At 44.0% G+C, this 13,968-nt stretch overlaps 1 protein-coding gene across 1 annotated transcript in view; it reads right to left on the bottom strand.

The window, feature by feature from the left end:
- The window catches only part of chd2 (chromodomain helicase DNA binding protein 2), a 35,752-nt gene that overhangs the window by 7,738 nt on the left and 14,046 nt on the right, over nucleotides 1-13,968 (bottom strand). The window contains exons 12-32 of the mRNA XM_080842389.1: nucleotides 13,201-13,370; nucleotides 12,735-12,859; nucleotides 12,225-12,441; nucleotides 11,944-12,033; nucleotides 11,617-11,807; nucleotides 11,091-11,279; nucleotides 8,862-9,021; nucleotides 8,283-8,435; nucleotides 7,369-7,440; nucleotides 6,065-6,214; nucleotides 5,723-5,880; nucleotides 5,495-5,591; nucleotides 5,264-5,356; nucleotides 4,941-5,111; nucleotides 2,961-3,130; nucleotides 2,722-2,763; nucleotides 2,089-2,228; nucleotides 1,670-1,808; nucleotides 1,205-1,355; nucleotides 704-826; nucleotides 261-383 (exon numbers count right to left, since the gene is read on the bottom strand). Of these exons, the coding sequence (XP_080698515.1) occupies nucleotides 261-383; nucleotides 704-826; nucleotides 1,205-1,355; nucleotides 1,670-1,808; nucleotides 2,089-2,228; nucleotides 2,722-2,763; nucleotides 2,961-3,130; nucleotides 4,941-5,111; nucleotides 5,264-5,356; nucleotides 5,495-5,591; nucleotides 5,723-5,880; nucleotides 6,065-6,214; nucleotides 7,369-7,440; nucleotides 8,283-8,435; nucleotides 8,862-9,021; nucleotides 11,091-11,279; nucleotides 11,617-11,807; nucleotides 11,944-12,033; nucleotides 12,225-12,441; nucleotides 12,735-12,859; nucleotides 13,201-13,370 (2,924 nt within the window). The remainder of the gene's footprint in view (nucleotides 1-260; nucleotides 384-703; nucleotides 827-1,204; nucleotides 1,356-1,669; nucleotides 1,809-2,088; nucleotides 2,229-2,721; nucleotides 2,764-2,960; nucleotides 3,131-4,940; nucleotides 5,112-5,263; nucleotides 5,357-5,494; nucleotides 5,592-5,722; nucleotides 5,881-6,064; nucleotides 6,215-7,368; nucleotides 7,441-8,282; nucleotides 8,436-8,861; nucleotides 9,022-11,090; nucleotides 11,280-11,616; nucleotides 11,808-11,943; nucleotides 12,034-12,224; nucleotides 12,442-12,734; nucleotides 12,860-13,200; nucleotides 13,371-13,968) is intronic.

Raw genomic sequence — 13,968 nt, 5'->3', positions numbered from 1 at the left:
GATCAGTAACATAACCATGAGAGGTTAACTGACCCATTTTATGCTTTACATCGATCCCAAGCATAGTTCTGATATACAGTTCAACTGCCTGTCCAGACAATGCCTTGGCTGACCAATTAGAAATGCACAGAACAGGGTAAAGTCAGTACAATATATCAAATTAATATTTAATAGTTTGGCAATGGTACTGGTATGGTGCAGAGTAACCAATAAGCTGTCCACTGTTGCCCTACTCTGAGCATTTCAGAAAGAGGACCCACCTTGACCTCTCCCTCCTCAGAGGGGTTGTCAGAGACGCGTGGGGAGGAGACGTCGTTGGACAGCTCGTCTTTGGGGATTTTGTTCTCTTTCTTCACACGAGGCTTTCGCTTCTTCACTACAACCTGAGAGGAGAGACTGATCATTAATCTGCAAGACTTTTTCTGCTTCCACAACAGGCACACCGGGACACATTAATTCCATCTGAAAGCTTTTTGTGCAACAACGGTCAATGTCAAAATGGTTCTTCTTTTACATCTTATCCTACACCTTGTAGTATTTTACTTTTCTTACACCTAACTCTATGTTCTATACTAGCTTTCCTTTCACTCTCGTCTTTTGGTCTTCCAATGCCAACAAATAGAGATATGGCACGTGTCTATTGCCAAGAATATTGCCTTGACCATCACTGGCCCTGGACTGAATTGTGGGGGTAGGTTCATACCTCTTCACCAGCCTTGGAGAGCTCCTTGCTGTCCTGCTCCTTCTTGAGCATCTTCAGCAGGTAGTCCGACCGCAGCTGCAGCTGCTTGGCCTGAGGCTTCTTGTCTGGGTCGTCAGGGAGGATCTGCACAGAAGGAAACGGGTAAGCGAAGCGAAGAATTCATGACATAGAGTACATGGCAATTTTCATGCATAAAGCTAGACTCTCCGATATGTCTTTTGTTTATTTCTCTTCTTCGTTGTCGCTCATCCTCTCTGTTTGTAGTTATTCATGGAAGAGAACTGATTCTGCTCTTTTTTAAATACGATACAATTCCAATCATACTAGTAGTTAATAGTTAATAGTCACTTCTGAAACAACTGTCTGTTGTTTACGATGTGCTTTTTTATTACACAGAGTGGTACTAGTAGTACTAGGCCTACTTTAACTAAAGTCCATGAATGAGTCCTTTTACTTTTTCTTGTACAAATAAACTACATCCACTGCCTGAGGTAGGTGTACCTTGTCAGCCAGTTTAAGTTCTGGGTCAGTCTTGAGCAGATCCCAGTTGCCGTAGCCGTGCTCGTAAATGCCAAGCAGAAGCTGAGTGTCATCCTGGTTGTCCCAGTCCACATCGAAGTGAGGAATCTTCACTCGGCATGTCAACTGAAACCTTGAGAAAAAGAGAAGGCCACAGTGAGCCACCGCAGATTTCTTCATGTTTATTTCTGTCTGGCACCTTTTTTGTCAACCTTTGTAAATAGAGAGAATTAGAAAAGTAGTTTTTGTGCCATAGAGTGACATTGAAGGGCAAGGGAGATGAATGGTATTAAGGGTGTGTCTGAGTTCTAAGAGTTTAAATGCTTGAAATTCTCAATAGAAATGGAATGGAAAAGCTGAAATGCTTCAATAGAAAGAGGGAGTTATTTAGATGTTTTCTTATTAGAGTGAAGGTCGTCTGTGTCTGTGTCTTCAGCAAAGACTGACTTGTTCCTCTCGGCTGGGTTGGAGGGGATAACTTTGTGCAGAGGCTCAAACTCCTCCTCGTGCTGGATGATGGACTTGGCGTTGACCTGAACACCGGAGATCTTGATGTTGATCCCTCGCCTCTTCCCAGGACCCTTAGCTGCACCAGCACAACAAGGAGGAGATAAAGGAAAGGTAAAGACTCAGTCAATGTGAACACGCACGCACGCACGCACACACGCACACACGCACACACGCACACACGCACACACACACTCACACACTCACACAACTGTTATGTCCATAGATCTGCAAATGCACAGCTAAATAAAAGGCAAACAGCAAGTAATAGGCATCATAAGCACACACACCCTGACAGACAGACAGACAGACAGACAGACAGACAGACAGACACACACACACACAAACAACAACTGTACCTTCTGCAGGGTTTTCTTTGAGGTGTTCCTCGTGCTCTTGTATGGCTACCACACAGCTGTTGTGTATCAGCTCTCCCAGACGCTTCAGGTCTGCAATGGACTTGTCCACCAGCTCTGAGTCCCGTGCGACAGCCTCCAGCCTGAGAGGAACACAACAGAGGTGACCACACACCACCAAACATGGCTACAACAAACACATCAAAACACAGCCAGACTAGACCGAGGGGTTCAGAAGGGGGACGTTTTAGCCACATTTGAAAAACTAAATAGTCTGTGGTGCATAAAAGCCAAGAAAATCAGATCATATAATTGGGTTCATATTTTGTAAAGAACCCACAAGTTAAATACATTTTGACTGTATTTATAAAGCGCCAGAACAATACAATTGTCTCAAGGCGCTTCACAGAGCCCAGAGTCTGAACCCCTTAGAGCAAGCACAATGGCAACAGAGGCCAGGGATGACATGATCCAAATTCAGCCTCCATAATCCCAACTTTGTATTATCAGATCAGAAGGTTGGATTTCACCAAACCCAGTTAAAAACATGGGACACAACTCAATTCTAGCCATACACAACTACAACTACTGCTACAACTAATACTAATAATGATGATAATAATAATAATGCTTTACCTCTCCAAAGGTGCTCCAAACTTCTTGTATGCCTTAATGAACCTGAATACAAAAAGAGTAGAAATGTTCAGTGAGAAGCCCCTACAGTTAAAAAGAACATTAAGGGTGTAGTCCTCACAACATTAAGCCCATGGCTCTAGTTAGCAAATGATCAGGATTGAGCTTCTGATTGCATTGAACAAAACTAAATTATCAAATGTCTCTGGTATTGTAAAGACAGCTGGTGGTGGTTGCGTCACCTGCGGATCTCGGGGTCGGTGAAGCCCTCCACGTTGTTCTTGCGTGCCCGTGGCCTTCCACGCCTCTTGGGCTTCTTGTCGTCCTCGCTGTCGTCCGTCTCACTCTCCGACCCAGATGAGTGGTTCTTGAGTTTGGAGCCGACGTCGCTGTCACTGTCGTTGGCCCGTGCCTACAAACACAAAGATATTCACATGTCAAACTCAGACCCACGCTTCTTTTTTTGCATTTGTGACTATTCAGACGACGCTATAATACTAAATCAAACTAGGCAGGGCTTGAATCAGAATGAGCCCTATAAAGGATGAGGTTCCTGAAGAGAACCAGGAAAAGATTCAGACAGGGATTGGAGAAAACACAAGAACTGCACTAAAGCAACATTTTCAATAAAACTGCTTGAAGGAAACAAGTAAAAAAAGAGATCTTTACCAAGGCATGATTTAACAAAAGACTTACTTAGAATTATTGAGCTTGACATTGCCCGTGTGTATGGAAGTATGTTTTAAACAAACTACACTCTGAGCTGTAAAGCCTGGTGGTCGCTCCTGGTCTCTGTGTGTGTGTGTGTGTGTGTGTGTGTGTGTGTGTGTGTTTTGTATGATCTCAGGCGGCAGGGGGACTAATGAGGCTGTGGTGAAGACAAGTGTGCTGGCATCACAGGGAAGCACAGCCTGCAGTTAAACCTAATGACTCATTACAGACAGTGAAGATGCAATATTCACACACACACGCCCTTGCTCTCACACACACACACACGATTATCGCTCGCGCACACACACACACACACACACACTTTCACACACACACATTTATCAAATATTATGAGGTACACAAGCATTCAATCTCAACATGCACGCCAGATACACAGTGCAAAGACATACACACACACATAGAAAGCAAACGCAGGCACGCTGAAGGCACACACTCTCACACACACACACACACACACACACACACACACACACACACACACACACTCTCAATAAGACACTGGGGGATACAGTGCAGGGCTATAAAATCTAATGAGTCATTACGAGTGCCAGCGACATCGCACGTTTAGAGTGGATGGGAAAGGCTTCGTTCTGCCTCGGGGAACACTTCACAGGGAACCATCTGGAGCGTGTGCAGCCCACGTCTGGGTTGAATAAACCACTCACACTGTGGGAGTGTGGGGAACCAGTGGGGGGGGAGGAGGAGGAGGAGGAGGAAGAGGAGGGAGGGACTCAGCTTGGGTAGGCAGTGGGGGAACCAGATGAACTGCATGCATGTTGAGATTGGAGGCTGGAAGCTAGAGGATTTGTGTTGATTGTGCTCCACAAGGCTTTGTTCCTAAGGTTTGTAAGACGGCCACAACATAATGTTGAAATGGTAGGAGGCGATTGTGTCTGGGATGGCCTGTTGTTCTGTTTGTGTAGAACTGGGGAGGTTGTAGTGACAATAAGGAGGTTGTGTTCCTCTGGATGTGTTCGGTCAGGAGGCATCACTTAGAGAAAGTCAGGGATGTGTCAACAAAGGTCTTTGCTGGTAAGATGCCAGGGAGATTATATGAGCATGTTTTTGTTGAAGTGTGGGAGGAGGTCATGCTGACATGCTGGGGTGTTTGGGGTTTTAGACACTCGGGGAGGTTGCACCAAAAGCTGCAGTTGTTTTCGTTCGTAAATCAAAACAACTGAGAAATGGCCCTGACCATGCGAGGACTCTGAAATTGTCTGACTGCAAATGAACTGCCTTCCGTGTCACGGAGGAGAAAACATTGTGGGTCAAATCTGTGGTTTCAGAGCACAACCCTTCAGGCTTAAACGCTGTGAGCAGTATGCGTGAGTAGTGAACAGCACGCTCTGAGAGTACATGCTGTTGAATAGAAAAAAAGACGTGCTTTCGAAGATCCTTCTAATTATGCACAAATATTATGCACGACTAGTCCCTGATGCCTTTTGCTAAGTGCCGCTTTAAAAACCCTATGCTGTGGGGCTTTGACTTACCCTCTTGTTGGAGCTGCGGCTGCGAGGCAGCATGTAGATGTCGGCCATCTCCTTCTGCTTCGCCTCCTCCTCCACCTTTCGCCGCAGGTCTTCGGGGATGATGTCGTCCCATTCACGGTGCGGCCTCTCCTCCAGCTCGGGCACGTTCTCGTCCATGGTGAAGTTTGCCACCTGTCAGTGGACGACACGAGGGGAAAGCCGTGAGACTGGGGACTGGAAGGATGAATGCATGACCAGTAAAAAAAAGCAAAAGTATGTGGCTGTGTGCGTGTGTGTGTGTGTGTGTGTGTGTGTGTGTGGTGGGGATATTTAGGGGCACGGACCTTGAACTGCGAGAGCAGCTCGTCAGTGGCACTGGATCCCTGGTCACTCTCGCGGGTCTCTGCCAAGCGCAGGATCTCATCAATGTCCATTTCCTGCCAAACAAACCAAAGTACCAAAACTCATAGTTTACCCATCATTGTTTTTCCCTTGTAATACAAAAGGCTAAATATGAAAGCCTAATGAATATATTCAAAATTAAATATCAGGAACAATCAATTAAGGATAGGAACCTGTGGCTCTGACTCTTCCCCTTCTAGCTCCTTGAAAAGTTCCTCAGCACCAAACTTCAAGATGGCAGTTAGTTCGTCTTTATTGAAAGGGTTCGAGCTAAAATAAAATCAAAATATCATGCCGATTAAATCACATTCAAGGAAGTAAAATACAACCTATTTGTTAGGGGTTAAAAATACATCATAAGCTTTAAGTTGAAACATTGCAGAACAAAGTCTGTTTCTTACTTTGAATTTCCAGACGGGGTGTTGTTGTTGTCCAGCACAGTGCGCCCAGTGGTGTCCATTCTCTGAATGACCAGATGGTCCAGAACCATCTTCTTCTTGGCCCTCTCAATGATCTCCTCCTCCACGGTTGCCTTGGTGACCAATCGATAAATATTCACCTAAGTGGACAAAAATCAGTAGAAAACAAACTGATCAGTTTGAGAATCTAGCAAATAAATGGACAAACCAGATTTAGCTTTTCACCACTTTCAAGGCACTTGGTCTTAGCCCACAGTGGTGAAGAATCTCACTCAGCTGGACAGCTGTGGCACAGGTTGTGTGTTTGGAGGAGGTTTAGCTCACCTGCTTCTTCTGTCCAATCCTGTGAGCCCTGGCCTGAGCCTGCAGGTCGTTCTGAGGGTTCCAGTCAGAGTCGAAGATGACCACGGTGTCGGCAGAGGCCAGGTTAATGCCCAGGCCTCCGGCCCGTGTGGACAGCAGGAAGCAGAAGTCCTGTTCGCCAGGGGAGAGAAGAGGAAGACAGACGGTAAACCAATGAGATCAAGTCCAACTATGGATAAGGTACGATGTCTGAACAATCTGAGCTGGGGGCATGAGAAAAATGTTGGCATATATGTGTTAGGGATGGGCATTTTGGCAGATTTCGGTCACTGTTTACACAGTTACATGTGGTTAACTGTGCATGGCTTAACATTATTTAAAAATGATTGCGTCAGTAGGCATCAGTGACACGTGCACTGATCCAAAATTAGTGGGTGCCAGCTGACCCCCTGAATCAATCAAAGAAATGTGTTATGATATTTGGGTACATTTTGGGTGGGTCATTTAAAATGACATTTTGGGAGATTAGACAAATATCGTCCAAATAGTAGTATCAATATTTAAGTAGTTATAATTGACTTAAACATCATTGGCTGAATGAATCCAATCGCAAGAAAATGCAGTGCAGGCTTACCACTGTAAACTGCTAACTTTGAGTCGCTTGTGAGTGGAACTGCACATCACTGGTAGGCACACAACAAGTAGTAATAATAAGTCATGTTAAACGTCAGTTGTATTGGTTATTTAAAGGCTTTTCAGTTAGTTCCTATTGAACAGGGATTCATTTACCATTTATTCATACCCATCCCTAGTGTGTGTGTGTGTGTGTGTGTGTGTGTGTGTGTGTGTGTGTGTGTGTGTGTGTGTGTGTGTGTGTGTGCATCACCTTGTAATGTGGAGATACAAGTTTGTATTTTTTATTTTATTATTACACAGCATTTTTACTAAGTCAAAACTGGCATATCATAACAGCTTACTGCAATTTGGAAATGTCACTTGCTTTTATTTTTAATTAAAAGTAAACATTCCAGTTATTCACTTTCAGGGCAATTACACAAATGAAGGCTATAGAACGCAAAAGACTGAGCTGAACAGAAAGGTTAAGAATGCCTTGCTTTTGGACCTGTGGGTGGACAGAAGGCTGCTTTTCCCACGTTGCATGAAAAACATTCCTCAAGTCAAGGCAAGGCCAAGTCAAATGCCCTCTGACGCAGATGAGGGGGGAGGGGGCAAATCATGGGGCAATTACCCAAACCTCCTTCTGCCAGTCACGTAGAAAGGCAAACAAATAAACGCGCAAATAAGTAAACAAAGTGGGCACATACCTCCGAACCCTCTGCGTTAAAGTGGTCCAGTGCTTGCTTGCGAATCTCGCCCTTTATGGAACCATCCAGACGCTGTGAAGACAGGGGAAGGGTAAACAAACACGGTCAGATATCTGGCTCCTCGCCTGAAGCTTCAGGAACCCTCCCTGAGATCCCCTCTCCCCTATAGCTACGCCACAATCATACGGCTGCTACATGGTTCTCCAGGACAGGGTCCTTAGTTTTGCTTTGAGGCAGTAGCGACCTGCATCTGGTGAAAGTTCTGTGAAGGATGGAGAAGTGGCACCAAAACAGCACAGAGACGCGAGCTGTGCCTGATCAAAAAATAACTGCCGGATAAAAATAACCGCAGGCGCGAGGAGATGGGTCCTGGCTGGGCAAGCATGTAAACTGCTGGCCTGACACATGATCCCGTTATCACCTGAATCTACTGCAGTCAGCCTGAGCTTCTCACACTCTCACACACAAACACAAACACACACACACACTCAGAACCTTTCCTCAGTGTGAGGTTGTACACACAATTGGGCCACAAGCCTCATTATGTGCAGCATCACTAAAACATTACAGCTGACTGATTCTGTCCACAACCAGATACAGAGGTACAGTAATGGGCGTGAAAATAAACTGCAAATGCAAACTTCTATCACTCTGGCCAGTAAGTGGTTGCTATAATCTGGAACTGATGGAGTTTAAGAACAACATATGAACAGAAATACTATCCGAGCCTGCAGTTACAAATAGCCAACTTATATAGTCCAATAAACCACAGGACAATAGACCTGGAACACAGTACTATACACAGTACTTTATTCAGGGATGAAAATAAATAGATATCCCTATAATAGAAAGTCTACCTGCTAGTTTAGCAAGCAACTTCCCTCTCTCTGTGGTCACATAGCCCCTAGTCTTACCTGGAATGGGTAGTGCTTGTAAGCCAGGTAGTCGGCCAGGATGTCCAGCATGCGGACCATCTGGGAGAAGATGAGCACACGGTTCCCCCTCTCCCTCAGCCGCGTCAGCAGCTTGTCCAGCAGCACCAGCTTCCCACTGCCCCGCACCAAGCTCTGCACCGCAAACAACACACGGCCATCAGAACACACTTGTCAACACCTCGTAACAACACACTGCCTTCAAAACACACTTCTATACATGCATACTCTAAAATTTCCCTCAGGATTAATTAAGTATCCATCTATCTATCTATTAATCCAGCTATCTATCTATCTATAAGAACCTTTCCAAGAACACACACATACACAGTGTGATAGAAGTATACACATTATTGTTATTTAATTTGAAATTATTTAGCATCTGGTGTTGGTAGAATTTTCTATAGTTATTCAAATATTCATATAAAACATTCATGTTCCTAAGCCAGCCAGCGAGGTGTTTGTGATCTATGCATTACGTAGAACAGCTACCCCACTGTTGTTTTTCATAACATTGGGGAGGTTTCAGCTGCTGCTGTCCATCAGTCCACATCAATGTACCTTCAAATGCTCCTTTGAATCCTCCTCCACCTCTTCAGGGTGTTTGATGAGGAAACCATGGTTACAGCACTTCTTCAGCTCCATGACGATGTTCAGGAAGCCAGAGGAGCTGCCTCTGTTGCCTTTGGATAGGGCCCTGTAGTTCCTGGTAAGAATCCATCTGGTTGAAGAAAAACGAAGATATAAATCAAGCACTTTAGATTAAGTCCTTGTAGTGAATACACAAATACCTCTATTTTCTACCTTCAAGTACCATTATGCAACAATTGTACTTCAGGACTAGGGTTAGGATAAGCAGTTTTACTTTAAAATAACAGCTTGAAATTGGGGCGCTACAATGACTTTTAATATGGAGAATCGCCTCCGTGCCATTGCCATACCAGGGTCCGTAGCCATATTACTGCTAAATGTAGGTTTGCCTCAAGCAGCCCGATTTCTACTTTCTGCCGAACTATTAAACTCCTCATTCTTGAGTCTAGGAGCCATGACTGCAAAGGCTCTGTCACATTTGTGTATCAATCTGGACCTCGGAACAACCAGAAGAGACACATCTGAGGATCTCAGGGAGCAGAGAGGACCATTTAGAGATCTGGGGCCGTATTCACAAAGCCTTTTATCTTACCACTAGGAGTGCTCCTAACTCGCGCTAAAACCTTTTACGTAGGAGTAATTTCTTAAAAGTGATTCACAACGGCTCTGAGACCTACTCATACTAAGGATAATACCAACTCCTAAGCTTAAGATAAAAACTCCGTTGCTATGGATGACGTCGCTTCTCATGCACGAGTTTAGAAGGGGTGAGGACGGTGATTGGTTGTTGACAGGCTCTCTCATTAAAAACTCATTCGTGACGTCTCTCTAACAATCCCACTATATCGACTGAAAATAAGAGAATAACCTAGGCTTCAAATTAAGTCATATTAAATAGTTATGGACAGTGCAGTTAGCAGAATGCACACGCATGATGACAAGTTTGTGCATCCAACTTGAATGACACTTAGCACGTTAAGAGAAATATAAAGCGATCAATATAAAATATGGCAATTGCATGTAATCAAGGCAGTAATAATTTAAGCACCCGTCCCGTCACTGGACATTCCTCCGATCGCCATGGAATTTACTTTGATCTTGTGTAATTGGCGATTGTCCAAAGGCAACTGGATAAACTGTTGGATGATGTGGGGTCTACAGTGCGTTGATAGTTTGATGAATTAAACGGCTGACTTATGATTCCCAGTGTCGTCATTTGCGTTTTCCCGAAGCCAAATAGGTTATCTTTATGTTTCCAAACATTTTACTTCGGGACACATCGTTGTTTAAAGGCGTCATTGCATCCCGCGCTAATTCTACGACAATATTAATACCTTCACGGTTTAAGCAATGTCTTTTATCAATTCCAAGTCGGCTGCAGCCATCTTACGATATTTTGTGAATAGGTCTTAGTGATTTAGGAGTCCTCATGAGGAGTTTTAAGCTGTCCTAGACTTAGGTGCTACTTTTAGGGATAAAATATTTTGTGAATTGCTCTTAGTAAAAAAAATTAGGAGTCCTACATTTAAGACTGCCACGCCCATTATTTTTAGGAGTTTCTCCTAAATTCGCCACTCATGAGCTACTTTTAGCCCTAAGATTCTTTGTGAATACGGCCCCTGATTAATACATTGGGCAAGGCCTCTCAGGGCTCTGATAGTAAGCAATAATATCTTAAATATCAACTATAAGGGCAACATGTATCCATTGTCAGGAAGCCAGGATGTGCGATGATTTGATGTAAGCAGAATTTAACCACTGATTTAACCTGTTTGTCTAAGCTAAAAAAATGACATTTCTTGAGTTACTGAATGGGACAGAGAACCGAGACTGTTAAATATCTGGGTATTTGCACTATTTTGACCCATGATCAATATCTGTCTTATCAGCATTGCAGGACATTTTGTGACATCTGAAGGCAGTTTGGACACTGTTCCAATAGTTGTTTGCAGGTTCAAAGTTTAGGTAGATCTGAGTCTGTATACAAATGTAAACCTGCTTTTTTATCTATGTGTAATATGGCAAGCTCAGAGGGAGCATATAAATGAAAAAGAGGATAGGACCCAGCACCGAGCCTTGCGGCGCGTATATGTATACGTATACACAAACACACAAACACACACACACACACACACACACACACACACACACACACACACACACACACACACACACACACACACACACTGTATAACGCACTTGTAGTACTGCTTCTGCTGGGCGGACATGTCCACACGGAGGATCTGCTCCACCTTGGCGGGGAGCGATTTTTCCACATCCTTTTTGACGCGCCTGAGCAGGAAGGGCTCCAGGACTTTGTGCAGGCTCTGGTAGCCGTTATCTCTCCCTTTCCCATGCTCATCCTCAAAATCCTCCCAGGATTCAAACCTGCCAGGGGGGAAAGACCCGAGGGATTACCACACATCATACACAGGATAAACAAAACAAAAAACAGGCTATCTTAAATCACCCTACCCTCTGACCATCCTCTCAAATCCTCAGTCCTTTGTGGAGTCAGGTTTATTTATGTTCCACACAACTAGCCTATTCTACCTGAGCCATCACCATCTGAGCAAGTCTGAGGTTATATTCACATCTACTTCTTGCCTATTCAGCAGACAATGAGCAACTGGACAGTGAATCTATTTATCAGAGAGGTGTTACTGTCTCTACAGACCTCCCCAGCTGATTTCTAAGCAGGTTGAGAGTGAGATGCAGTGCATACTTTTCTGGCATGAGGAAGTGCAGCAGGGACCACAGCTCTTTGAGGGAGTTCTGGAGCGGGGTGCCCGTGATCAGCAGCCGGTGGTTGGAGCGGAATTCGATCAGTGATTTGTAAAGCAGGGAGTCATCGTTTTTCAGACGGTGGGCCTCATCCACACCCAGGAAGGCCCAGTTTATGTTCCCCAAAATGGCCTTTATGTGCACATGAAGCAAAACCAAGACATGACATGATTTGTGATCTTGAGGTTAAGTATTCAAGTAGTCTTTTAACTGTATTCAGTAAATCTGGATCTGTCTCTACAGTTTATATTTATATTTTGCCACTTACCTTGTCTTTCAGTACAATTTCATACGTGGTCAAAAGTGCATTAAACTTGATTCTTTTTGTCTGCTGGTGAATCCACTCATAGTCACGGATCTACAAAAAAGGAAGGATTTTACAAAATAGTCACAATGAGATGCCATAAAACAGCATGAATATGTGGAAACATTTCATACTCAGTCAACATACTGTTTTTTTTGCAATAAGGGGTGAGTAAGCACTGTAATATCCACTTTCATGGATGGAATAAACTTTGACAGTACACTTCGCTACACGGCCAGCCGTACCGATTTCCTGCTCATGACGTCACCCAGGTACACCACCACGTTCATGTCCGGGGCCCAGGTCTCAAACTCCCTCTGCCAGGAGGTGAGTGTGGACAGGGGCACGACCAGGAGGAAAGGCCCGTAGAGCTGGTGCTGGTGGAACAGGTACGAGAGGAAGGAGATGGTCTGTATGGTCTTCCCCAGGCCCATCTCATCTGCTAATATAACACTGTTACACCTTCAAGAACAGGGAGGGAGAACAGAAGAAGAAGAAGAAGAGGGGGGACAGACAGCCACTTTGTTAATACTTCTTGAGGTTATTTTGTTACGATCTACATGTTGAAGGCACATCAAAAGCCTGGCCAGCTTGACATCCACTAATCCTCGTGTAAAGCACACAGCCTCCATGTGGTTAAGAAGCTTGTGATATAAAGCTGCTCCACTACACAAAATGTACACTGTAAATACTGAGGTATAAACGTGTTTACACTGCAAATACTGAGATATATAAATGTGAGTAGGTTCTGGTACCTGCACCAGGAGTGTGCCAACCAGTTGACACCATCGAGCTGGTAGTCTCTTAAGTCCAGGGTCTCGCTCCCAATGTAAGAAGGCTGCTTCTTCAGTGGAGCAAACCGTGGCCTTTGTTTCAATACCTATGAATGAGACGAGGGAAAAAATTGACATATGATTGACTGGTAGTAGAAACATAATGAAATCACACCGAAAATAACCACCATATTTCCTATACGCAGTAATAGTAACCTTATGAGCCCACTGTATACCCATTAAGCTGTTCTACAAAACTTAAATGCTCTATTCCAACATTATCCACTATAAATGTTTGTATGTATGATGTGTATATCATGTTATATTTGTATGTTTTGAGTACATTTACCACATGTATGCTCATCGTGATAAGTGTATGAATTTATCTGCCATGTTTTTGATCGCCCACTGCTTCAGCATATTATCTCCCAGCGCCCTCCTAACATACCTTGCAGTCTTTGGAGGGGGTGGTTTTGCTGGTGTTCCTGCTGTTGAAGCTGTCGATACAGTGCTGGAATTTCCTGCCCATCAGGGCTCCATCCTCCCAGCTGCACTCAGAGTAAGGGAGACCCATCCACTTGCACAAGTACTCTGGTTCATTGGATGTGGTCTTGTGTGCTAATATGCAATCGAGATACAGAAAATATGTTTACTCAAAATACCACTGCAAATCGATATGCATGAGTTGATAATGTACATACTGTACACAGTTGTATGCAAAGGTTGGGCATGGGCACCCCTGAGATTTTAAGTAATAATAAGTAAATACAACCCCTGTAGCAAAGAAATATATTTAAAAAAAATGGCCAACCAAACCTCTCATATGACTCAAAATACCTGCAGGAAGATCTATCCGACACAGGTGTGGTGCTGCACCACTCCACTGTGCAGTGCTGCTTGCACAAACACTGTCTGCCCAGAAGGGCCATCATCAAAGGGAAACATTACCAATGACCTAATCATAAATGTAAATGTCTGAAGTATGCAATGTAATGCAATAACCCAGGGTCATTTTGGAGATAAGTGCCATAATAAGATGAAGTTAAAATTGTATTAGTTGGCCACACTCACCAAAGGTATTTTTGAGAAAAAAGGAGCAGTTTTTAATTATCTGAACCCCTTAACAACCGTTAGGCATGTGGGTTGATCTATTTTGTTTTGGGATGTTCTAGCAGCACCCAGAAACATCATACGATAGAAGGGAAGAATGGATTCC

The sequence above is a fragment of the Sprattus sprattus genome (genome assembly GCF_963457725.1).
Source record: "Sprattus sprattus genome assembly, chromosome: 7".
Classification (NCBI taxonomy): Eukaryota; Metazoa; Chordata; class Actinopteri; order Clupeiformes; family Clupeidae; genus Sprattus; species Sprattus sprattus.
Note: the sequence above shows the minus strand (reverse complement) of the source record. Positions and strands in the feature narration are given on the sequence as shown.